General features: G+C 42.9%; 1 protein-coding gene across 3 annotated transcripts in view; it reads right to left on the bottom strand.

The window, feature by feature from the left end:
- hdac7a (histone deacetylase 7a) overlaps positions 1–26,335 on the bottom strand; it is a 59,492-nt gene extending 33,157 nt beyond the window's left edge. The window contains exons 1-2 of one of the 3 annotated variants that reach the window (XM_076741720.1): positions 26,183–26,335; positions 10,061–10,129 (exon numbers count right to left, since the gene is read on the bottom strand). In XM_076741720.1, the coding sequence (XP_076597835.1) occupies positions 10,061–10,129; positions 26,183–26,201 (88 nt within the window). In that variant the 5' untranslated portion in view covers positions 26,202–26,335. The other 2 variants (XM_076741721.1, XM_076741723.1) reach the window with 2 other exon arrangements.
- Between the last annotated feature and the right edge of the window lie 971 nt (positions 26,336–27,306).

Below are 27,306 nucleotides of genomic sequence, written 5' to 3'. Positions count from 1 at the left end.
AAGTTACTGCACCCAGCCAAAAAATAGTCACTTAACGCCCCATAAAACCAGAACTTGTGCCGTATTTGACACTTTTTCATCTTTGAACATGGAGGCTAGCTGTTCGTCCCTGCTTCCAGGCTTTGTGCTGAGCTAAGCTTTTTTTGCCAAAAACATAGCAGGTTGCAGACACACAGTGTCTGTGGTTGGTTAGAGAAAACGTCCCAGCCTGGGTCATTTCAGCTGACTGTTAGTGCTTCTGCAATGCTACATTATGCTTACTTTTGGGGAAGTGGAGTGGTGTGGTGTTTCTGCAGAGGTCACCTGCAGATCAAACTGGTTGCAGCAATGTGACACCCCAGGACCATCTCTTTGATTACATTTGACTTTCTGTAGGTGGTGCTGTTTGTTGTCTCTGTCTGCTCCACCATGGTTGGTGTTGCAGCCCATGATAATACCCAGTTCTTCCTCTATTTGTTCAAAACCAAGATCTGTTCTTCTGGACTTCTAAAATTTCCTGCAAACCAAAGCATTTTCCCCGGAAACGCCAAAACGACATCTAAAGTTTAGAGCCTCCATTTTGAATATTATTGATATAGCCTCACTCACTGTTGTTTAACGATCAGTGCTAAGTGTAGCAAAGAAGCGATTATTGCTCAAATAGAGTAAAAGGTGCAGGAGGTGAGGGTGTATTCACTACAAAAAATCTACAGTTGCTAAATCAGCCTTGTGCAACACAGGATCTCTATGAATAGCCTGGTCCTGACAGTTAGGATCACATGCTCTTTACTCTGGGAGCTCTCTGTCTCATCAAACCTCTTCCCCCTAAACACTTCAGTATCAAGTAGCGTGGAATGCTTGGTCAGATTCTTCAGTAAGTCTTATATCAGACACTTAATAGTAATTCTATGCGTAATATAAGACGTTCAAGTACTTAAGTTAAAGGAAACGGAGATTTCTGTACACAAATACTGTCAGCGAAGTGATGAAAAGTACAACTGTTGTATCTGTGCTTACTGAATGTTCAGGTTTCAGGTTCTGTACTTTGTTACGTTTATTTCAATCTGCTTTATTACATGAAAAAAAAAATCAAGCTAATGTGTCTAAATCTGGTTGCGGAGAAAAGGAATCATTAAATCATATCATTAGCGAATAAACAGTAAGTGTTTACTCCTACTTTCATTCCTCCTTGTCTCTCTTTCTTTGCCATTGAGGCTCTGGCTCTCTCTCCACCTCTTGCTCTCACTGACACACACACACTCATTCCTTCTCCAACTAATCTCCTTCTCTCACTTGCTCTTTCTATCTCCTATCTCTCATACTCCCTCCTTCATCCTGAGGAATCCACAGCTGTCACTCCCATTCAAACCCCCTCGTCTTCCCCTAGCAGCTGGCCAGACTGTGGTTTGTGTGTGTATGTGTGTGTGCGTGTGTGTTTGCGTGCGCGCAGGCCTGCACGCCTATAACTGTCGCCAAACTATTTCTATATTTATGGTGTTGCTCTGTTGGTGCATACTTGAGTGTTCAAGTGTAAATGCTGGTGTGTGTGTGTAGCTGTCGACAAGTTTCAGACCTTTGCTCTGCTGTGTGTGTGTGCGTGCGTGTGTGTGCGCGCGTGTGCATTATAGGGATAGAAAGATGAGGACGACCCTCTTAAGTACGAACATTTTGCTGGTGCTAACATCTATAGAGGGTTAAATGAGGACACCAGAGGCACCTAAATCATCCACGTGTCTCTGGTAGACCTCTGGCTCCAGGCCTTCTTGGGAGCCTTCTTTGAAGGAGGGAAGGTTTTATACACTCATGTACAGAAAAGATCCACACTCCTCGCACTCATCTGTCATGTTCAATATATAAGTAATACATTCATCAGGTGTTCTCCACACTTTCTTTATACTTTGACTGCTGTTACCGACATTTCTCAGAATGCCTTTTGACAGCCCCCCATACAGTGGGTGTTAACCTGTTGCATTCAGGTAAAAAGGGGCTAAATGTATTGATTACCTGAAGAGTAACTTTTTAGAACCACTATGAACAACATGCAACAGCAGCACTGCTACGTGTGCTGGTTTTTCAGAGTTTCTGAAGAATAACAGCAACAGCTGCCACTGAAAAAACAGCAGCGTACAGTCACGCTAGTGGCTTTGAGAGGATGCACTTGGTCACAGCAGTGCTTTGAGCTAAATGCTAATGTCAGCATGCTGGCCTCTTTTCGTCATCTGGAATGATTTTTTTTTTTTTTACCTGGTTCGACTGCTTAATGTCAGATTCTGGGGAAACAGTCAACGTGCCAAAAATAACATTTAGTTTGTTGTTGACATCTTTGTTCGGAACAAGAAAAATGCAGCTGTTGAAATAAAATAGGCGCAAATTGTCATTCTTGGGGAGTTTGCAGTTTAGGGTCATGGTAAACATCTGGACAAAATGAATGTTTGACACTCAGTGGATCACAACAATGTTGCTTTCATAAAACTGGCGGCTTCTTCTTCTTCTTCTTCTTAAAGGGATGAATCAACGTCGTGCAAACTCGAAAAGAGGAACCTAAATAATCAATTACATCCAGTTGTGCTTCAGCTAAACAGGTGCCTAAGGATTCCACTAGGTCTGCATGCCAATAATAAACACACTTACATAACACACACACACACAGACACAGACACACACACACTACATAAACATTCCATGAGTCCTTGTCATCTTTGGCTCGACTTAGTGTTGCAATTCGCCTGAAGCTGGAAACTTTAGAACAATTCATTCATTACACCCACGCACACCCAGCCACACACACCCACCCCCCCCGACCCACACACGCCTGTCTGTCAGAGAGGAGACGGCAGGTGTGCCATCCAGTTTGACAAATGACAGTGAATCCTTTCTGCTGCAGACATCAGAGGCTAAGCTAAGAGTGCCTCTCAGGATCTCACTGACATCCTCGTCTCTGTTTTCATGCAGTCTGCTGTGTGCTGCTAAACACAACACAACAGAAGCTTGGGTCAAACTTCACACATAAACCTCATTGTACTGAGGTGTGATTCAGCCTTGTTCATCCATGATTCTTCTTTTTCTGTTCTTAACGCTGTCGGGTACATTTGTCCTTGGAACAATCCTCTGGCATAGAGAAAAGTGAAGTGGTTTGAAATAAACTGAAGACGTGGGTAGTGATAGCTGCCACGACTGACTGACAAGTCATCTATTGGATCTTAACTCGCCGTGCATCATCTCTCTTTCTGTGCATTATAGCACAGACGAGGGGGAAGTGTTTCTTTACGTGGTACAACAGTCTCATCACTACTAAAAAAAAAAAAAACACTAAACTTCTTTGAAAACCAAATTCCTTTTAAGTCATGCCTTCAATCAGCTGCTGATCTGCAAACATCTTTATTGCACGCTGTGGGTGAATTATTTTTCTTTTCCTAGTGCCGTCCTCCACGAGCAGGTCAGAGGTCAAGACCAGTAACAAACAGACGTCCCGAGGCTGGAAGGCATTCTCTGCTTTGCCTGTGGACACTTCAGCAGTGAGGTCATGGTGCCTACAGGGAAGCTGCTTTAGTATCTAATCATTTTGATGAATGTTCAAACTTTTTTATTTCTCCACATCTGCCCAAGCTCTCTCTCTCCCTCCCTGTCTCACTCACACACACTCACACACACTCACACATATGCACACAAACTCCTGCTCTCCTTAACATCAAACACATTCCCCACATTTCCCAACACAGATAAAGCCATTCAACACCGCAGCTCACTCAAAGGGATCTCCCCCTTTATCTTTAATAACAAACACACACACACACACACACACACACACACACACACACACACACACACACACACACAGAGTCAGTGCCAGTCCGCTTCTATCATCACAGCCCACAGCACACTCACACGTCACACTCACACTTCTTAGAAGCACAATGCTGCATCACGCAAACAAACACTAAAGCCACACAACTCAAGTGTGTCACATCTCGCATCAAATCTTGTCTCACAAACATTCTGCAATGCTGTGAAGAATTTTTTCTCAAATGTACTAAATGATCTTGTTGGTTATCAGCGGTGAAAACAGTGAGTCATGAACACAGTGGTGACTGATACACTGATAGCCTGGTAGCGGTGGAGAGATTGGTAGGCAGCTACAAAAGAAGTACCATCTGCAGTGAAGGCTTTTCTGCTGATAAGAATGGGAGCAAGATATCTGCTCGTCCCGCTGAAGTCCGAGTCAACGCTTCAGGCACGAGACAAACTCCTGTCACAACAGAGTTCATTTGATTTTGTTTTCTAGACAGGCTCCTAAAAGAGCGTTTAATGAATGCCAGAGTCAGCCCTGTGAGTGCAGACGAGGGTCTTCACTTCCCCCAGCAAAGATCGTCAGCACGGAAATACTGCAAGAATTTAGACGTCTTGTATGAAAGTTAAGAGAAAAATCTGAAAGTTGGGCGAGAAAAGTGTTCATTTGTTGAATATTTTGAGATGTTTTGCTGGGCTGCAGGTCCTGCTCATGAAGATATTTCACAGTGATGATCTGGAGCTGGCTGACAGCAACATAGAAAAACAACTATGGACTCGGACTTCTGTCTCCGTCTCTTCATGTTCTTATTTTGATGCATCTTTCCACCCCCTATCTTTCAATTTCTACATGTTATTTTTTTTTTTTTTATCTACGTTCTTTTCTTGGTAAAAGTTAACGTGTTCCAGGAAGGCAGCTTCATGAATATGCACAGTCACACTCGGCTGTCTGCACGGACAACAAAGGAAGAAGACATTAACATTCCTGCACATGCTCTGCACTCTGGTCAGGAATGAACATGCACGCACACGCATGCACACGCGCACAGGCCCAAAAAAAAAGAATCCATACATAAACACAGTCATGGACAAACCTTGATATGTTGACACTGACACACAAAGACACTTGAAGATGTGCGTTGCTAAGGAGCAGAAACATCAAGGCATGACAGAACATTTTCAGCTTTCAGAAATGTGTGAAAACAATCATTACTATTTGTTACACATGAATTTGTAAAAGATACCTTTGAACATTTTTTCAGCCACAGGTTGGTAAAGAACTGACAGCTCTTGTTTGCTGTTGAAATTAATCAATTAGTCGATCGACGGAAAATTAAGCAGCGACTATTTGATAGTGGAATCATAATTTTCTTCAGGAAATCAGCAAATATTCCCTGGTTCCAGCTTCTTAAATGTAAATATTTGCTGGGTTTCTTTGTGTTTGTGATGGTAAACTCACTATCTTTTGGATTTTGGGACAAAACCAGCACTGTGAACATGCCACTTTAAATAGAACAAGCTATTAATCAATAAAAGAAAGAACAAATTCATTGATAATGACACTAATTGTTACTTGCTCTTAACACAAAGGGATCAAGGGAGAAATGGCAGGCAGCAGCAGAAATAACAATAACCCAGACTGCACAACACAGCTGACTGGTTTCTAACGAGTCTCAGACCACAAACAGCACAAATTATTCAGAGCATTTGAATTTTGGCAGACAGCAGTCAGTTATATGCCAGGCATTGAAATAACATAAGTTCATTGTCTAATAGCAACTTCTGGCTGTGTGAATACAGGATTTAATATGTAAGACTACTGATGAGTGATGGGAAACATGAAGGCAGACTCACATTAGTGAGTCTGATAAAGAAGGCCTGTTAGAAATCACTGCATGAATATCATTATGCTTCTAGTGCACCTCCCCCTCATTATATTGGACATATTCCACTAAGCACACATGTGATTTGCACAGTTTACTGCTCAGCATTTCTAACTACTCCCCAACCGTTCTCACCTCCACTCTCTGCTCTTCCCCCACGTCAGTTCAGTAAGTGTGTAAACGGCACTGGAGACCATTCATCACACACACTCACAGTCAGATGTAAAGTCAGGAGTCCATGGGAGATGGGAGGAGATCCTGTTACAACAACAGGCTATCTGATCCTAGGTCAGTGTCAGTCACCTCGGTGATCTGGAGTGAATGTGAGCTGTCCATTACTCTCTGCTGCGCTTCAGGTCAGACAATATCGACACACGGCGAGGAGTCTAGTTTGGAAATCATGAGATGAGGGCTAGACTGACACATGGGGCCTTTTATCAGATTTCACATGTCAGGCTGTCACATCATGAGTTGATGTTGAGCATTCCTGACAGAGCCACACATGAAACGCAAAGTTTCATCCAATAGCTGTTCGTACAATTGTTTCATGAAGGATATTCTCAAGAATATTCTTATCGCTACTAACCACTTTAAAGTTTGTGTAGTTTAAAAGATTTGATTGAATGTGTGCAGAAATATCCATTATCAATGGTCTCAGTATGAATTACACACATACAAGCTTTTTGATAGAACACAAATCACCAGAGGCTCAAAAATGCTATTCAGTTCCAAGGTTTTCTGGTCTGCAGCAGTGGGTGGGACTGAGGTGAAAAGGGTTTTTTTTTTTCCTCCCACATGCCACAGGAAAAAAAATCCTTTGAAAAATAATTCCATGGATTTGAGTAAATTTCAATGGGATTAAGTGTGTTTACATGTATGTGCTTGTGTATATGGAAGACAAAGAGAGAGAGAGAGAGAGAGAGACGTCCAGAGGGGGACACAGACTGCAGCTGGAGACCAATAACAGACCAATTACCCAGCTGACCACAGCAAGGAGCCTTTAGCTCAAAGGTTAGTGCAACATGAATTGATTTGACACACTAATAAAACATTAAAGACAATGTTACCTCGGGCAACACCACACTTACACACAGACCGTCTGCCCCATTTACACCAAATATGCTCAGGCTGATGAAAAGAAGAAGACTGCACATACACACTTACACACTCACAGTGCTATGAGGCCCCTTGGAGAGTATTATATAACATTGCCCCTGACATATCAAGTGATTTCACGCACCTAGAGGCAGGACAATCGAGCCATTTGTTCAGCAGGTCAAAAATAGCCACCTCCTTCATTGCCGTCTACTATTACTACCATTACTACCACGACTACTGTGTCTGCACAAGGCTTTAAGGGGCCCCACAGCTCACAATGACCATAACATATCTGCAGGGGTTAATATGCTTGTTGATCAGTACAAATAAGGCAATCAATTTTGGGGAGCAGCTGCTGGGATTTAATGACTTCAAACTGTTTTGGAACAAAAACGCGACACACGGGAAATTCAAGATGGAGAACAATTTAGTGCTGAATAAATAGTGCAGTAGCTGCAGCAGTATTACCATTCCAGTATGTTGTTTAGTGATATATTACCGCTGTCCTCAATGAACTCTAAACCTGTTGATTAAATGTTAAAGTGAGGTCAGGTTACTCCAATGTATAAAGAAGTGAGGGAGATTAGTGGCAAAAAACATTACGTTAAACCACAGGAGGGCTGAACAGGAGCTCATTCACACATTCTAACTGCTTTATTGATGCCATCACAAAAAAACATATAAAACATATACAAACATAGTGTGTGTGTGTGTGTGTGTGTGTGTGTGTGTGTGTATATATATATATATATACACAAAATTTATCAGCAACTTTTCTTAAAATAGATTTTATGTTGTTTTATTTTAGTTGTTTTAAGCAAAAATGTCAAAGAATTCACTGGTTCTAGCTTTGAAAAGGCGAACATTTGCTGGCTTTCTTATCCCTTTCTGACATTTAACTGAATATCTTTGGTTTTTGGTCTGTTGGTTGGACAAAGCGACTGAACATGTGAACACTTCACGGACCAAATGTTAATCAAATAACTGACTCTTCCCCCATCAACTCTCCCATTCAGCACTGGTAAAAAGAAGCACAACGTGCACAGATCAGCTGACCCGAGAGTCTAGAAACCAGGACCAGGAAGAGGATACGAGATCTCCGCTGCAGCTATTACAATCGTGCCTGTTGTTATGTGGCCCTGAAGTGTCTCCCTACTCCGTTTAGTGAACCAGAGAGGACAGAATGAAAGAAACATTTAGAGAGCAAAATGACAGATAGAAAGAAGAAAGAGAGTGGACTGTATGTGTGCACAGTGCATGAAAAAAGTCCTGCAGTCCTCTTTTTCTATGCACAAGAGGAAATCTGCTGCAGTGAGGCAGTTGGCTCCAAGAAATTTATCATATTATACTGTTTTTATTTTGGAGGCTATTATAGTGGTGGCTGGACTTTCCACGTAACATCTGCTGATTCAAACAGCTCATAGTGCAAACAAAAGCAACTTTCTCAGCCTGTTAGAAGAATCTATTCACTTACTTGACTCCTAAGGAGTGTGTAACTTGTCTGCATCATGCATATGGCCTGTACGTGGGCTCCCTTCAGGTGATTACTACAGGAGATACCAAAGCTGAGCTTCAGGTGGGCACTGTTTCTACCTGTTGATTTTTGCTTTTGTGTGTGTGCAAAATTAGTTGGAAGGTTACAACAGAAGAACCACAAAGAACACACTGCAGTGTAAATGGGAAGTAATCCTGGTGGCCTGAAGGTCTATTAGAGCAGCCGTGTGTAGTTTAAAGCCCTGTTTGAGCTCCAGAGGCTTTTAAAATGGTGGTTTCACGTGTTATGCACATCTGGCGCAGCGTGCTGCCACCTTAGACGATAACCAGCCTCCAACTTAAGAAATGCTTGGCATCGTGGCATTCAACAGTGAAAATGGCTTAATGTGTGTGTGTGTGTGTGTGTGTGTGTGTGTGTGTGGGAGAGAGTGAGTAAGGAGATGGAGATTAGAGAGGAAGACAAAGGAGAGAGAGCCAGTGTCAGTTGCCCTGTGTGGACAACACACATGTAACCAGACCCTACAGCCATGACCATGACCTCACCAGGTTTTTTCCACAGACGTGCACACACACACATACACACACACACACAGCGGGTCCTTGGTTCGCATACAGTCAGTGGAGCCTGGCACAGCGAGAGCCAGCTTCCATTCAGAGAGTCATGCATTGTAATCCTACTCAGTGTGATCACACAGGCATGCCTCACAGTGGAGAATGCTAATCTAAAGCAAAAGGCAGGACACAAAGAAACAGCCGGGTGACCCGGTTCTGATGGGTGGAGCAGTGGCTTGAATACAGTTTGATCTCAAGTTTCCCACGTGAGTCAACACCGACCGAGCTGAGTCGTGGTGAGTTTTTCTTAAGTTCCTTACATCGTGAGAGGAAGCAGAATGAAGAGGAGTTTGCCATAAAGTCACACAACCGCTGCTGTCATGATGGAAACTGGTGGTTATTATTAACATGCCCGTGGCAGGCATCAACTCTTCTTCAGCTGGAGTGAGATAAGCCTGTAAGAGCTAGCTTCGCGTCCAGCATCACACAGGCAATCAGCCCTGACATTTTCATTGTCTAACCATGACCACATTCACAATGAAAGCGCAGCAATTATGCGACAAATGAAAAAGAGTTGCAACTGAAAATTTGTCGGAAAATATCTGGAGGAAATAAATTTGGATAATTCCAGATGTTTGTTTCAATTGAGTCAGAGTGTCAAATTACTCCACTACTGAGCAGAAATGACACAATTATGGAAGTGAAATTGAAAAAAAGTGAAGTAAATCCTACAACTGGCCAGTACTTCACCAGGGGCAGATTTCTACAGTCCTTTCAAGACGGATTAGAACTCCAACTGGACGTTTTTCACAGCGGTAGTCAAAGAAAACATCGAGGATCTTAGCAAAGTTAAATTTAACTTTCACACATTTTCTTTCTAACATAATAAACCGCACTTCTGCATGACCTGCAGCAATCCCACACATGAAAAAGACAGCGGGCCGAGTACGCTTTTCCAACTAGGCCAGCACCTGTTCTGTACTTTACTGCACTTCTCTGAGAATCAAACAGCTTAGATCATCCTGCACTGGAAAAACTGCTGTCACCCAAGCTGTGTAATGTGTGCACGCTGTAAAAATAAATGGTGTAAAGAGGACGAGATGTAGTCCTGAGAGAGCTGGCGGCATTTTTCCACATGAATGTTTCAGCGCTGACGGCTGTGACCTAAACTTTACAGGTTTAAGTGAAATCTCGCTGACCCACAGCACAACTAGTTACAAGTCACAGCTGCTATTTAGACAATTGTCCTTAGAGGTTAAAAGTTCTACCTGCCGCTGTGTGAAATACGTTGTCCTGTCTGTCTGTCTTTACGATGTTAGCAGAGGTGCTGATTCCATCTGTGGAGACAAACAGAAAAAAATACATGAGTGAAACGCAGCTCACATCCAGAAAACAGCAAGAAATGGTTCGAGCTAGACAGCTCATGTGCTCTGAACTGGATCAAAACGCTGCTTATGTAAGTTTTTCCTTTTTATATAGAAAATGTCACCTGCGAGCCGCCATTAACTGTCCCAGAGACAATGCAATTCCTGCGAGCAGCCAACAGAGGCAGATATAAAAGTCATACATGACTTAATGCTCCTTGAAGGTTTGCATTAGCAGACTGGGCCACCTGATGGGTGCGGCTGGGCACAGTCTGCTCTTGTGATGTAAGCCCCACCCGTCATGTCTAATATTTGCCCCAGATCTGGATAGAAAGATCACATAATGTGTATGGCAGTGCAGCAGAAATGACACACACACACACACACACACACACACACACAAATAAAAAAAAACATATGCACTACTTGCCTACTTTTTTTATATATGTGTGTCATTTGTGTGTGTGTGTGTTTGTGTGTGTGTGTGTGTGTGTGTGTGTGTGTGTGTGTGGTAGACCTGTTGCTGCTGAACTATGATGCTGGTTAACATCTGTTCAGCGGCATAAAACCGATCAGGGGCACAAACACACGACCACAAGAGCATAATGTGTGATTTCAGACATGATTGATCTGAATTTCCAGGTTTGTAACTCACACACCACAAACGGTTTCAAGCAAACATTGATCTGTTTAGGAAGACAACCAGAAATGACGATCTTCCTACAGGGATTTACGGCGTATTTACCGCATTCTGTAGTCGAGCGACTTTATCCCACTTCATCACACTTTTATCTGCAGGCTTACTTCTATAAACCCCCTGTAGGAACACTGTCTGCGCTCCATAAGGACTGAACAGCGGCTTTATGGCAGTGCAGTATCCGTCAGTTACAGTATAGAGTTTTCAGTCCCTCACGCGCTTCACTTCAGAGCGCTCGCGAGCAATTAAAACAGCGCAAAACACCTGCGCAGGTAACAACCGTCTATCTTTTCTTAGCAACGCAAAACTCCGACATGAAGAACGGCGCGTTGAACAGGTAAAGCGCATTTACCGAACTTCCAGCTGTTCCCACATCAGCCCTTATGCCTCCGCCGGCGTTTCCTACCTTGTGAGACAGAGCCCGTTAACACCTGACAGCCCCTTTAAAGCAGCCCAAACACCTGAAGGTAATCCAGCTCAACAAATCCTTGTGCATCCAAGAGAGCGAAAGCCCGACGGGAGGTGATGTTGTCAGTAGACAGAAGAGAGAAGGAGGAGGAGGAGCAGGAGAAGAAAAGAGACTTATCGGAGGCAAGTTACAGAGAAGAAAGTCCGGCCCCTCCAGTCCTGCCCCCTCCCCTCCGCTCTCCTGCTGACAGAAATAGCGCACGAGGCGGGTCCCACCAAAAATAGCCTTGACTTCACACGGACCTTTAGGACTATTGTTTTCCCGCACCGGCTGACTCCTATTGGACGCGCGCTGCAGCCAATCCGCGCTTGGCTCCTGATAACACGGTCAACAGTCCTAACTTTGTGGGGACTTGTGTCAATTAAATTAATGGCCCCTACACTGTGGCTCCATCTGCTGTCAAAACCTCCAAAGGTTCCAGTGCTGTTATGGCACTGAGGGCTGTGCTTCAGGGGGTCCTCAAAAGTCCCCAGAAGATCCCCCAGAAAAGTGTGAGCAGGTTTGATTTCACTTTTCATCCTTTTAATGACTTTTAATTTCACTTCCCATGCTTTGCACCGGACTCTCCAAAATGTGCGTGTCCACATTTTACATTTAGACATTTTCATGAGTAAATGTTTCCAAAAATGACAAGCAGCCTGCTCAGTGCTTTCCTCGGTATGTTGTTTTGGTCAGGGTGAAGCAGCATTCAGGCCAACATGTGACACTGAGAGATGAAGCGCATGATAGTCAGTCTGCGCGAAAGCCATGGGTCCTCCAGCATGGACAGCGCTGACATGCAGTGCTCCGGTTTGTAATGTACCAACTGAGCTGATGTCTAATGAAAGCATCACAGCATGAAATAAATTATTGTTTTGATTAGGGTGCACCTTGAAAATGGTTTACTGTACAATAAAAGGTTCTGCACAAACCTATGTCTATAGGCTACAAATAAAAATAAAAAAAACAGCTCTTGAACTTATTTTGGTTTCCTTTTTTATTTTGGTTTTCTGCCAGTGAACATGTTTTGGTGCCGATGACTGCAGCTTTCTCTTACTCCAAAAACTTAATTTGTCTAAATATACGAATAATTCACAGAATAACTGAAGGCTTTAACTAAACCACTGAAGTGCAAAATGGATGCTTTTAACACACCCTGTTGACTCGGAACATATGTTACACTGGTTAAGTTTCATGCTGAAAGTCGTTTCATGAGAGCTTTAACATTTGATTTCACCATTTTGGATCTCCTTCAGAACATTTACCGCCACTGAAATATTCTTTTTAATAATAGAAAACCTTTCCGTTTTCTTAAGAATCACCTCATAACACACTCCTCAACATTGTTTTCACTCCCCCTCCAGCAGGAGAACAAAGCCTGTTGAAAGGGCCGTCATGAGGAAATGTTTGGAATAGTTTCTGTGGGCCTAATAACAATGTCATATATTGTTGAGCGGATGGTACAAACGGCTTTACCCTCTACTGTACGTTTCATTCACTCCAAGGCCTAAACCAAACCACAGCAGATTTGTAATCTATGAGATTCAAACTGTAACTAATTTGTTCATAATGTTGTAGGATTGAAAAAAAAAAATAAAAATCAAGGCTAATTCAAGTCAGTCACCCTTGTACTGTAATATTGTTAGTAACCTGTTTAGACAACAAAAGATGGACATTCTTTGCAGCATATGCTCAGCAGATCGGTTTCAAATATGGCCACGGGGGAAGGGTGGAAGAACATGTCATTTAAGGTGAACAACGCCTTTTATTGTGCTGTTCATCTGGAAAACCAGATCTGATCACGGTCGCTGGCAGCTTGAAGGGGATAATACTTCCATGCTGTATCCTGTTCAACTACTAATAAAAAATGATAGTCAAGGAATTGGCTTTCTACAGTAATTTAATGACACTTCTGGGGGGGGGGGGGGAGTGTTAAAATAAATAATAAAATTGTATTCTTTTTCAATAGTAAAGTACTTTGTAAATTTACAGCATTACAGGAATTACAGTCATTTAATTTACACCAATAGTATCATACAAATGATTATGATGAAATAAAAAAATTGTAATTCATTATTTAGAGTTACAGATATAATAATACCACTGTAACTATGAGTGCAGTAAACCTACACTAAATGTTTTTACAGTGAATGACTTATCAGGGGCTGCCAGTTAATATGCTACTATGGAAAACAGAAGACTTCTTACAGTGGAATACATGCAAGAATTTAACACGCCGTAGTTAATGTGTGCACATAAAAGAACATCCTCCGTGAGCGCCCTGAAGAGACCCTCGCTCTAAATGACTGAGAATCCTCACAGACATTATGTTCGGAGGAAGCTTTGAGGTAATATGGTTGAGAAGATTTGCTAACAGTTGCTGTAGCTGTGGGGATGTGGTGGAAGGCAAAGCACCGCATTTGAATGCTGATATAATCCTGAACATGAAGGAGGCATTGTACACAGTCAGTGAAAAAAGGAAGAGCTGAATTATTATAATTCATTTCATCATTGGTTGTATTGATGTTTTGAACACTTTGTAATTCACACCTGTTGTATTTTTTAAGGGCAATGAAAGCAGTTTATGTTCCTCTGTTTTCTGACGGTGCAGCTCCAAATCATTCCCTGCAAATATCAGACCACCTCGAGCAGGACATCCCGAGCCCATGGAGGGAGGAAGTAGAGAATCCTGTCTGTCTAAGCCACGGCGTTCAAACCACACATACACACACATACACACACACTGCAGTGCACGTGTTACTGTGGCAGCTGACGTTTGACGGACCGTCGTCAGTTTTTCTGGTCCAGTTTTCCTGAAGTCAAGAGTCACTCACGCTGTGTCACGTACATCCTTCAAACGTCATGTGAGGTGTGGTCAGCATGAGAGACCTCAGGCCTTTCTCTGTTTCAGCACGAGCTGTGTGACATCTTAAACATCGACACACATCCTGCAACCCAAAACCAAATCGCAAAACTTTTGTGAATGCAGATTTTGACTCCGAAATGAAAATGTTACAATTGGAGGAAATAAATGAAATAAACAGCTGTAGTAATTCGTCATGGCCACTGTCTTAAACATAAGTCCCGATGGAATAGCTCAGTATATCTGTATTCTAGTACCACAGTACTTCCCTGTTTTCTTACTTTTTCTAAAATTAACTCTATCAGCATAGTACAGTTTCTGAACTCTCTGAGACAGAAACTGACATTCATTATGAGTTTCACAAGCACATCTCAGTGTTTTCCCCACTTTCAACCGTCCGTTTGTTTCCACAGAGCACTAGTGTGTGCGTGTGTGTGTGTGTGTGTATATGTGTATATGTGTTTTATCCTTTTTTCCGATCTCAGCGTCAGCCAGGTCAACAACTGATGTTTCAGATCAATATTGAAACCAAGAAGCGTGCGTCTGTCTACTGCTGGTGGTGCTTCATCGTCCGCTCACTCACCCTCGGGTGCCTCTGTGAACAGGGGGAACCCAGCACCGTTCCCAGAAACCCTCATTGTGTGGGCGTACAGAGCTATATAACTGTGTGTATGTGTGTGTGTGTGTGTGTGTGTGTGTTTGCATGTGTCTATGGGCATTGACATCAAATGTGTGTGCAAGTGCATATGTGTGTGTGTCTATGTACACATGTGTGTATGTGGTTAGTCCTTTCAATTACACAATCTACCATGCAGTCTGAATCACATCCGGTTTCGAGCTGAAAATAACAAAACCACAGGGTGACAGAAAAGCAGCACAGCAGGCAACCGCCCACAGTGAGAGAGGAATACACACACACACACACACCTATATCCACACACACACACTCACACAGTGCAGCACTGGTCAGTTAGTATTTTCCACAAACAACGACTTTTTTTTAATCTCTTTATCTAAAAAGAACTTTCCTTTAGAGAGCTGATGCCTATTTGCTTGTTTCATCGTTGGATCACTTGAATTTTAAACTAACAAAACGCGTGTCAGAAGATTGGAAAAGCGTCCATGCAGTGGATGCAACTACACCACGTATCTGCAGAATTCAGTTATCTTTAAATATAAAGTTTATGAAAAATCTAACGTCTGCCAGTCCGTCCACTCTGCTGCAAATACAGACCAAATCCCGGCTAATTCAACGCTGTTGCAGCTGTGGTCATTATAGAACACGAACATCTCACACTTTCAGCTCAAAAATGTTGGAATCAATATCAGTTTTCACTGACATGACGAGTCAAACGTTAATGTAAATTACACTGAAATGAAAATGACACAGTTAAAAACTGCCACTGTGACGTATGTCGTGTTTTTGTCAGTACTACATGGGGCAGGATGTGGTCAACTGTGTGCTACATACTTGCCTCCCACCTTCAGAGACGAGCTCCTGCTACAGCGCAACATCTAACACAAGAAGCGATCTTTGACTATAATACAAAAGCGTATGCGAAGCGTGAAAAGTGACATCCTCACAGAGTAATGGTCAGAGGACTGTATGAGGGAAAACGCTTTTATTTCCACATTATCGCCATAAAAAGCCTATTTTCAAATGATACCCAGGCCCACCCATGACACATATAGACACACATTCATTCCTGATATCAGCTTGAGATCATCGGCTCATACATGCAGCCTTACTCTCCTTTCCTTTCCTCTATTTCATTCCACATCAGGCTAAAGCAGGTGGCCTCTAGCTTTCATTTACACTCTCTGTGAGTTGTTTCAATTCTTCTTAGTGGTGCAGTATCTCTGTGTGTAACATAATGAGGTAATGAAAACAGGAATCTGAACACAATTTAGGATCATCTAGAGGAAATTTAGTGTCAAACGAAACTTACATTTGAATATTGAAGTTCATTTATGATCTGTTCAAATACACGCAGTCACGAGGGCAGAAGCATACGCATTTAAACATACTCAGAATCAATCACCCGCCCAGTAAGGAAAACTGTCGGCCTTTGTGAGTGTGAGTGTGTGCTGTGCGTTTCCTGTGAACATTTGTGCGTCTGATACTCTATCTCCCATGTGCGGACAGTGTGTCGTTGTTAAAAAACACAGCACATGCTCTTGTGTAAACATGAATGAGCCTGTTTTACGTAACAGAGAAGGGTATGACCCTTATTTCCACTAATTATGAAACACAGCGGTTTCAGTAAGCTCTTTTAACAGTTACAGTACAAGCACACAGCCATTGTCTGTTCAATGGAATAGGGGAGATGGAGGTTTTAGAGAGAAGAAATGAGGGAGCGAAAGAACAAGGGAAGAGATTAGAAAGACGAAGCGAGTGAGGAGGAATAGGAGAAAGTCGGAAAAGCGGTAAGAGAGGTAGAAACAAAAAGACAGAGGGAGAGGAGGGGAGATAGGATGAGAGAAACAGAGTGAGAGGCTGAGGGAACTGTAATAATGTTTGGCCTTGGTCTGCCAGCGGGGTCCTTCCCCCTAAGAAGCCAGCAGGAATGCCAGGAATGCTGCATGAGAAGAAAAAGAAGGAAGGAGCGGAGGAGAGGGGGAGAAACAGAGATGATGATGTGAAAGAAAGAAAAGCCAAGAAGGAGAAGGAGGAGGAGGAGGAGGGAGAAGAGCGGGGGAATCCAGAGCAAGATGAAGATAGAAAGAGGGAGACAGGAAGATGAAGGCAGACAGAAATATGAGTTGGGGGGGTGGGGGGGTAGACACTGAGGAAAAGACTTATTATCTATTATCTTTAGTGAGCTGAGTAAACACAAGAACAAAGACCATGAAAATAATAAGGCTGGAAAATATCTGGGAGGAAAAACGTGGGCTCTGTTTGTGTGTTTTTATTTTGGTGCATGCAGATATTCATGTGTGCACACATCCATGTGTTTGTGCGTATTTACATACTTGTACTTGTGTGTGTGTGTGTGTGTGTGTGTGTGTGTAGGGGAGAGAGTATCAGGGTGTGGTCAGCGACAGAGCTGAACGACACACAGGAGTTTTCTAAATGCAGCCGGCTCTCCTTTCAAACTTTCTCTTTGTCAGTAATCTCAGTGGCACAAATTTCACACCTGCAGTACTGAGCAGAAAAGATTGTCTCTTTCGGTAAAAGCTGCTTCAGTCTTGCGGCGGTCAGTTGACAATCATGAGACGCAGTCAGACAGAGACTTTGCACATCAGCACGTACACGCTCAAATCTTGTGTGACCCTCCCGCTTTCCATGCAGGAATATGGAGGCTACAGGGTTATTTAAGGCAGCGAATATGCAGAATTGTAGAAAATTACACATTTGGCCTCCAGAGACTGAAGACTTATTTACAGAACTGCCCTACAACACCAAAACACAGTAACTACCAATTGAGTTAGGACCAGAAGCTGACTTCTTGGCATACGTTTTACTATTTAAAACATTATTATGCCACAGGACTGTCTTTCCAGCTTAAATGAGTAGCAGTAATTGACATCTCTGCTTTTACTATAACTTTATTGGAATTCACACTCGATGCGTTCAGTATACATTTCAACTACGTAGTAAATTCATGAAACTGTAGATCATTATGTCTATTTCAATATAATCATTACACCGAACAGAGATGATTAATGTTACCTTCACTCAATGTTGTCTGAAGAGCAGGAAAAGCTCCACTTATTCCAGTATGGTTAACCCCATTGCTAGCCTTGTAGTCGCATCACCTAAGGAGCCCAGACTGTTTACTTTTGCTGTGCTGCTGTATTTGAAACAGTTCGTTAACAAGTGAAACCAGATACAAAGTGTGTAAAGCACCTTTTAAATTAGATGAATTGATTGTATTGGTGTTCGTGTTGGATTTAATTGTAATTTAACAGTTACCTCCCACCAGCTGAGACCAGCAGCTCCTGCTACAACACATTAAGTGATCCCCGACAGACACAAAGCTGTTTGTGAAATTCAACTGAAATCCTGACCGTGGCAGTCAGAAGAATAGATGAAGCTTCACAGAGGGCAAAGGCAGGAGGAGAGGAAAAAATGGGTTTTTAGAAAAACTGAAAGACCAGGTATTGAAAAACTGCAAAAGCTGGCATGAACATTTGGTTAAATTTATAAACTTGCTTTAATCCTTACTCTATTCTTGTGAATCTTAATTTTTAAACAGTTACAGTTTGAGAACTTTAGCTTCTTTTGTTCAATAAAGAAGATTTAGTTGAAAGAGCTGCCGTCTCTGCTCTGGTGAGCTCAAATGAAATTCATGAGCTTAATGAGAAGTTAAAGCATCCATATTTTAGCATTAGTCTGACAGTAGACATGTCCTGGAAATATATTTTTAATAATTTTTTTTCTTTAAAAATATGTTGATATATTTCAATGAGTATCTTTAAATGAGGTTTTGACTACTTCTACTGAATCAATAAATAAGATAATTATATACACAAGTCTCCCACAATTACATTCTATTATATATATTGAGCAGACATAAATGGAAACAAGGTACAATCACACATTCCCTTACAGGCTCTTTAAAAACACACAAGCATGTACCAAATGTTTCCATGGTACGTTTGTGTGTGAAAAGAGACGGCACATCGAAAGCCTTGGTGACATGTGCTGTCCTCAGGAGCACAATGGATTGCTGACAGACATTTTCCACAACAGAGCAACGGTGTCCCCAGTGCAGTCATCACGAACCGACGCTGAGAGGTGAAGTAAAGAAGACGGGTGACTTTTTTCCAGGGCCGCGATGAATAACTGTAGATATTAAGATGAGGCTGAATTTAAATCCAGGTAAGTGATGCCACAAAATAAACGGTCTGACTGACAGACGTCTCTGGGAGGTGTGATGCAAAGATGGAGATTAAGAAAAAAAGTAAAGATGGTTGTTTGGACATTTGATCTGGTTAAACTGAAAGTGAACTGAGGTCAGCGACAGCGCGGGCAAAGAGTACGACGGAGGCCTGAGGATCCTTTACAACCATAAGGATGTTTGGAGTTAAGGCAAGTTGTTCAAAACACAGCAAGAAACCTTAGCAACCACAGGAAAATCCCAGGGATATCAACAGCACACACACACACAAGTGCACACACACACACACACACACACACACACATTCATCCACATATGAACCCTCAAAACACAGAGCCAAATCAAATCAAGACTCACCCTTTTGACACCCACCATTCTGAACAACAACAAGCCTGAGAAGCGTGAGTGTGTGTGTAGGAAAACACCCAGACAGGCCAAAAATAGCTTCACACTCTCGTTCCCCATCTCTTGCTTTCAATCCCTCGCTCTTTCTCTCTCTTTCTCTCTCTCGCTTGTGTCACTATAAGCCATCGGTAGGAAAAAAAAAAAAAGAAGTTAATGTTCCCATACGGAAAATATCACCCACTTAAGAGCACACTCGAATGTGAGAATATCGGACTGAGTGTGTGATTAAGTGTATGGAGAGAGTAATGACTATTTAGGCATAACTGTTGCACAAGGGGAAACAGACAGCTTCTCGCATGGGGGAAACATTAGTAGGCTGAAATTCGCCTGTTTGTCTGATGCGTCGAGTGGATGAGCGAGGTCAGGAAGTCCTTTAGAATATCGTGGAAAATGCTAAAATGTTGTTGAGTAAACGTTAAAGGTTGCTCAGGAGGAAATAAATAACAGCTGGCGTGCTTCAGCCGCACAGATCTTCATCGTTCTCCTGCATCTTGTTCACATTTTTAGGGTGCCGTCACACCCACAGATATTTTGCTTTGGTCCAAACCATGGTGGCAACTTTGTCAGTTTGTTTAGCTTCGGGATAGCCAATTACAAGTGAAGCAGGGCTTGTAAACAAAAGGCACATGGACTCACAAGTAGCATGTTTACTGGACACTTTTAGCAACCCGTCATCCTGCAAGGTTAGGGATTTTTAAACAAATGTAATTGCAGTCTTTGTTAAATAAGCAAAGCATGTTGGTGCAGATTTCGTCAACCTGAGCTGTATGAAGCCAACTGAGTGTGTGCTTAAAGGATAATTCTGATCTATTATAAACTGCCCCTTATTTTCAATCATATCTTTTGGCCACAATAACTCACTCAAGTAAGAGCTGAGATGTGGGACTGTATCGGCCCACAGCAGGTCTGATGGAGCGAGACAGGTTGTAAACAAGCCACCAGGTTCATCAGATTACCTAAAACACTTTTTGGAGGTGCAACACAGCTATGGCAGTGTATGGAAGGTCAAAGTTATACATAATGTCATACGTTTACCGTTAAATATTTTCTCAAGTAGATGAGTTTGACTAAGCTGGAAGTTTGTTTACAACCTGTGTGATCATCTGACTGCTCGCGTTTCCTGTCCTGCCTGATTTCTTTTTAGCGACGTAGCTAATGTTGGTGAGTAGAAATGACTGTATTATTAAGCCTTGATCACACTGCCATTTAAAACAGCTAAACCCTGAAGCAGATTCAGCTTAGTGGAATGGAAACGCTGCGATCAGTGGATTCTCGCTGGCTGGCTGACTGTTAGCGAGCTTGTTAGCTCTGAGAACTTTGTTTTCCCTGTTCAATAACTGTTCATTGAATGAAATGCTGTACAATGGGAGCAAAATCCAAGAGAGGGTAAGCAGAAATTAGAGGGAAAATATCAAGAAGCTGCAGGAGCTCTGTGAGTACTGACTCAGTTTTGCTTCATCTGTTTGTTTCATGTGATAATTTTGATATTTATTGAAGGAGATTGTGTTGTTTTTGGTGTCATCTTTATGTTTCCGATGGGACTCGGTGTCTGAGGTCTGCTTTGGGTCTCAGAAAGGCTCACACCAGAACCCTGCGCAGCATGGTGTTCACATCAACACGTGACAGAGACGGTGGCTGTCAGATGTCTGCAGCTTTGAAACAACAAACCCCAAATCTCGTGCTTTGGGTTGTTTCCTGTGATTAGACAAGATCGTTCTCTGTCCTTACAGACCACAGCACAGGTTTCTCATAAGAGCCTCAGGATTTCTGCTGTCGTAGTGTAAACGTTTGGTGACGCTTGAGTTTGAATGTTATTGTGCTCACGGGGTCAAATGAAGGGGAAAGCTAAAGGACATTCTTGTGGCCTTAGACACCCCGTCAGAGGACACCCTCTTTACCCCTCTTAGCACATAATGAGGGGAGACTCTGTCCATCTCTGTGTCGTTCCTCCACAGGTAGGCTCGGCCATAGTGCGTTAAATAGCACTTTACTCAAAGACACAAGGACAGCAGAGCAGGACATGAAGGAGAGGGGCTTACACGGCAAGCTCTGAATCCTTTAGGCAACCTTCAAACCCGAGCCTGAACCACACTAAACACCACTTTAGGATAATCCAATTGTAGCATTTAATATCTCACATAAGGGATTCAATTTTCAATACCACAACTGGATGGCAGTATTTTTCCAGGGTCCAGCATTCTGATATTAGTGTTGAGCCTGAGTGTATTTGAAATAGAAGGGGGGGATGTTTCATCATGTTCACACTCTGTCTGTCTGGCTAAGATAAGATACAGTAAGACAAACTTTATTGTCCCCACAGGGAAATTTGTCTTGGCCATTGTAGGCCGTGCAGTGAGCGGACGAAAACAGCAACAAACACCAGCGCAGGACGGAAACATCACACACTTAACATCGCACACCATAAAACACTTCATACACTCAGGTCGAGACACATCAGGCGTGCGTTTCTTCAATCTGTCTCTGTCACGGATGATTGATGTAGGAGAAGCTTCTGTGTCGGGAACTCGTGTTTTCTCTGGTGTTTGCAGAGAAAGGTTACACCTCTGCTCTCCGCTGTGCCCTCTGTGGGAATTTAAGACGCAGAACGAGAGAGGGACAGAGAGACAGATGGGCTTTCCTCGCAGGATATCCTGTTCTAAGTAGAGCTGCTGGGCCCACTCTGACCTCCTCACCCCTCTTGACCCCTGACCCGCTCAGAGTTTAGGCTCACATCTCCAACATTTCCTAATCGCCCAAATCTCTTGGTATTCTCTCGGTTTTGCTTTCTCTCCTTCCTCACTCCTCTGTCACACTCACAGGTGTCACTTTAATTTCCTTCCTTTTCCTCTTTGTTCCTTTGTCAGCTCCCTCTCAATCTACTGCCAGCCTTCCCCCTCCTCATATCCTCCATATTATTTTCTCCTTTTAAAGCATTCGCCCCATCAGCAGTAGCCTGTACAGTCACAGCAATGATGCTTTACTAAATGAATGACTCATTCGAGACGTTCAGCCATCACTACGAAACCACAGGTAATACATGTAGCAATAACCGTTACTTAACGTGCACACCCTATGTGCTGTGTACTGAAGTCCACTTCCTCTGAAAAAGGAAAAAATCTTTACTTATCTTAACTTTTCAACTTGACAATCAATTAATTGTTTAAGCAGATTTTATCAAGTAAAAAGGCTAAATGTTTGATAGGTCCACCCCAACATGCTTTTCCATGTCTTAACAATATAAATCAAATTTATTTGGATTTTACACTTTTGGTTGGACAAAAGAAAACATCTGATGAAATCATCTTGGGCTTTGAGAAGTTATGACTGGCATTTTTCACTGTTTTCTCATGTTTTATAAACCAAACAGTCACTTTAAAAAATAATCACCAGATTAATGGATTATGAAAATAGTTGCAGCCGTACATCTGTTGCAGTTTGACTGGACTAGTTGGACTTCACTATAGTAGCATGTTAAAATAATGGTATTTGATTTGATTTAAAAAAGACAAAGTGAACATATCTGTACTGGAAACAAAACATTTATCTCATCCCATAAGTTAAAAAAAATCATATTGTTATTGATATCTTGGCTGACTTATGTATTAAAAACAAAACTGTGTGTATGTACTGCAAGACCAGCCTGTCCTAAATGACTTAGTGGCCTTTTATTGCAATGTGTTAACACACAGCTCGGTTAGAATCTGGAAAGTGTAGATCATTAATCACACTCATATAGATGAACTGTACAAGCTATATTCTCTGGACTTTAGATTTATATGAATTTATTTTCACGTGTTTTGATCTATTTTCTTGTCTCTGACTCCTCTCCCACCATAGAGGGGCATGAAAAAGACAGGAAAAGAAGTGTGTTTAGCAAAACGTAGATCCTCTGTCTTACTGTGCTCGCAGCCGTGTTCCTTCTTGTTCTCTTTGACTCTCAAAGTTCCCGCTTTTCAGCCTTCTTTTCTAAATCCCTCTGGTTTAAACAATAATCCATCCACCATAATTCTGCTTGTTTTTCTGAACATGGTGCAGTCCATGTGCGTCATGCACTGAAAATGAATACCCTCTTAATACTATCTTGGAACAAGTGAAAAAAATCTGTCAGTGAGCCTGAAATTGTTGCTTGGCAAAAATTTACCTGCATAAAGTGCAGTTTTCTCTGTGCTTCTGGTGTGTTCTGCCATATTTTGCCTTGTTTCTCAACAGAACATATCTTTAACAGCAAATTTTTCAAAGACGTGATGATGTCACTGCTTTGGCAGTACAAACCTGAAAACCACACACAAGGAAAGCACCGCCACAATTATAAAAATCTTAATTCGACTACAAACAGGAGTAAGGCTCTCGCTTAGACAAAAATCCTGCCCTCAAACACCCTCTTCTTTATCTCCCCCACTTTCTCTTTATGTCAGCGGCCCTCCCTCTCTCTCTCTCTCTGTCTCACACCCAGGCCTCCCACCCTGCAGTATAACTGGAATCCATTAGCTGATGAATGGCTGTTTGTGTTTTTTTAAGCTCAACAGCGCCACCTCCGGCCTGTGTGGCCAAAGAGGGAGATAACAAAACATTTGCTGTGATTAGAGGAATAATTAGCCAATCATCCTCTGACCTGCAAGCCAACCCTGAGGTCAGAGAGACACAGAGTGGGCTGCTTCCCAGGTGGTTTCCCATGAAAACCATCAGGCAGCAAAGATATAATGAAGTCATTGTCTGTAGACAGGTGACACACACACACACACACACACACACACACACACACACACACACACACACACACACAAACAGAGAGCACATGCATTTCTTTGCCTGCACTTCACTGCATGTATGCATGTCCGGGAGCGTGTGTAACTTGCAATTGAGTGTGTGTGCATGCGTGTAAAGCAATGAGGATCCAAGTGGACCAAGAGCAGAGTCGGCCCAGAGAGCCTGCCTTGGAAATCAACACTTCCTGCTTCCTGTGGCAAGAGGAAGTGCTACCGTCGCTGTCCCCTTATCGCTGGATACACAGGCAGCGTGGAGGGAGGAAGGCAGGGGGAGAGAAGGAGATGGAGGGTGGTCAAGCAGGCTAGACAAAGGGAGAGGACTAAAGAGGCAGGTATAGCTGTGTCTGCCAGTTTTTTTTTTTATTTAACCATTATTTAGTCAGGAAAACATCACTGGGGGGAAACCTCTGTTTTGCAGAAACGTCCTGATCATATTTGCACCATTAAACACGCTGCCCAGTACAACCACAGTCTCACCTGCTGGTGATAATGAGGGAGGGACAACCCTAGTTTTTCCACTCTCCCCACCCAAATATATTGCTGTGGTCCAGGGGATTGTTTGTTCCGGTCACAATCTCACCTCTAAACTTTACAGCACTCCTGTCCCTAATACTAAGAAAGCGGTAAAAGATGATAGAGAGAGGTTAATATTAGCCACTGGACCGCAAGGAAACATTAGACATGCGTATGTAGAAGCCTCTCTTCTTACAACATACAGTCCATGCAAACCACAGAGGACTTTACTCCCAATGTGTCACATCATCAGCTTCTCAGTAGGAGTGTTTAAATGACAGAAATATGCAGAATTCATTTGCATTATGTTGCAGGTCATGTAGAAATAACTAAATTGTGGACACAAAAGATGATGAAAATGAAAATACGCAGCATGTGTCTGTCCAAAGAAAACATGCAACATGCTGGATGTATTTTGCACATTTAAACCAAAATGTATGCCCACTTACTGTAAAGAAGCAACAGAGAGACAATGAAAAAGACAGAGGAGGAGAGGGGGGAAAGAGATGTTTGGGATCAGGGTGGGGAAGCTTTCAGCACTTGGGACGGTCCCAGATGGACACAAGCCGCTCCCTCCCTTTATAAACACCCTCTGGCTTCTACCTCTCCATCAATCTCTTCTCTCTTCTTTCTTTAATGCCTGCCGTACGTAACTCAGCTCCCACTTTTTAGCAGGGACCCTCGGCAAAAAATATGAACAAACTGCCTCTTTCTGTCGGTTCCTCTTTTCTCCTGACATTGTCATCTGTCCCCAAGCACCAGCACCCCCCATCCCTGCCATTTCCAAAGTCAACACACCACTAAATGCCGGACTGACTCACTTCCACTGTGGGTGGTTCTGTTTCCAATTTTCTCACCACCTCAGCCACCCCACCACCTCTGAAGAAAAGAGAAAACTTTTGTCCAGAAAACAAAACAAAAAAAAAAAAAAGTTGCCAACCAGACATGCAAAAGACACATTTTTCCAAGTTGCTTAGTGTTAAAGGGACAAAAGCGTGCATGTGGATGCTGAGAGGAGACATGGGGCAAAACCAAGCATGCTCCTCTCACTTCTTTTGTGGCTCTGAAATGGTTATAGTTGTTTTCCTTCCTTTCTTTCTCTTCGGGAGAGCGTGGGAGCGCCCTCAGAGTGCTGCATAGAAACCACGGGGCTCATAACAACAGGAGGAAGCCGGTAACTTGAGTAACTTGGGCCGGGTGGAGAGGGGGGATAAGAGGAAGAAGTGGAACGGGGAGCGGAGGAAAGGAGAAAGACAGCGAGGGACAGGGAAGACTTTCAGATTCTACATGTCTCCATATCTTGGAAATGTGAAATCTGAGCTCACACAGATAAAGAAAACCCCACAAATTCAAATGACCTGTTGCATTTCAGACAAGCATTTCCCACACACACGTACAAAGTGGCGTTTTCACACACGGTCACCCCTCTGCAACCCCAAACACACTCAGCATGAAATTAGACAACTTTGCCAATCAGAGCTCAGCCTTACCAGTCTGCAGTGTGAACATTCAGCATGAGGACCTGTGTTAGAAAGTCCCGTCAGTCATGTTCATGTACAGTTCAGTCCAGAGAGATCGAGAGTGGTGAGGACAACCAAACTACAATCACACACACACACACATGCACACACACACACATAGGCACAGTATCAGTTCCCTCTGTCCAAGTGTTGAGAAAGTGAGGGGCCGCAACAAAAGGCATAGAGGGAGGGAGGGAGAGAGAGAGAGAGAGAGAGAGAGAGAGAGGGAGAGAGAGAGAGAGAGAGAGAGAGAGATTAACCCCTCTGAACTGACTGGTGGACTCCCTCCCTCCCTCACACACAGACACACACACACACAGTTGGTTTGCCGTATCACTGACTTCTTGTGTTTTCTCTCAAGTGCCAAGAGGAGGAAGGGAGAGCAGAGGGAGACCGGAGAGTATGTGTGTGTGTGTGTGTGTGTGTGTGTGTGTGTGTGTGTGTGTGTGTGTGTTCATGGTCAGAGATGTGTGTACTGTAGTGTGTGTGTGTATGTGTGTGTGTGTGTGTGTGTGTATTTTAAGGTAGGAGGGACCAGCTGGCTCAAGTCCAGAGTCAGCCAGCCTGGTAGAAAGAGACAATAGCAGGAAACACTATATCAGGAGGAGGCAAAATACCAGCACAAAAATAATTAACAGACAGTGAAAAACAATGACATCCACAGTGGAAAACACAGCCTGCAGTCTGCGCCAAACAATGATAGTGGAAACAGCGAGCAGAAAAGGCTTTTTTTGTTGTTGTTGTTGTTACCACAGGATATAAAAACCCCAAATCCAGAAAGATCTGAGGGTTAGTGGCGATGAATGTCAGAAATGTTGGTGTTATTTTTGAATGTGCGAAAGCTTTGAGCTTTTTTGGCATTCATCACCATCGCAAAGTTTTTAGAAATCGCTCTCATGCTCACTTGTGCGCGATCGCAAGCATGTAGACGCACATTCCCCATGAAATCAGTCAGCCATGACTCCCACACAAAATCTCTCCACCACCCACCCACACATACACACACACACACACACACACACACACACTCACACACATACATTCCCCTGGCTGTAATCATATCTAGTGATAAGGGCAGCTTCCCCCAGCGGTCG

This window comes from Chaetodon auriga, chromosome 10, assembly GCF_051107435.1.
Source record: "Chaetodon auriga isolate fChaAug3 chromosome 10, fChaAug3.hap1, whole genome shotgun sequence".
NCBI lineage: Eukaryota > Metazoa > Chordata > Actinopteri > Chaetodontiformes > Chaetodontidae > Chaetodon > Chaetodon auriga.
The sequence above is the reverse complement of the archived record's forward strand: the minus strand, read 5'-3'. Positions and strand labels throughout refer to the sequence as shown.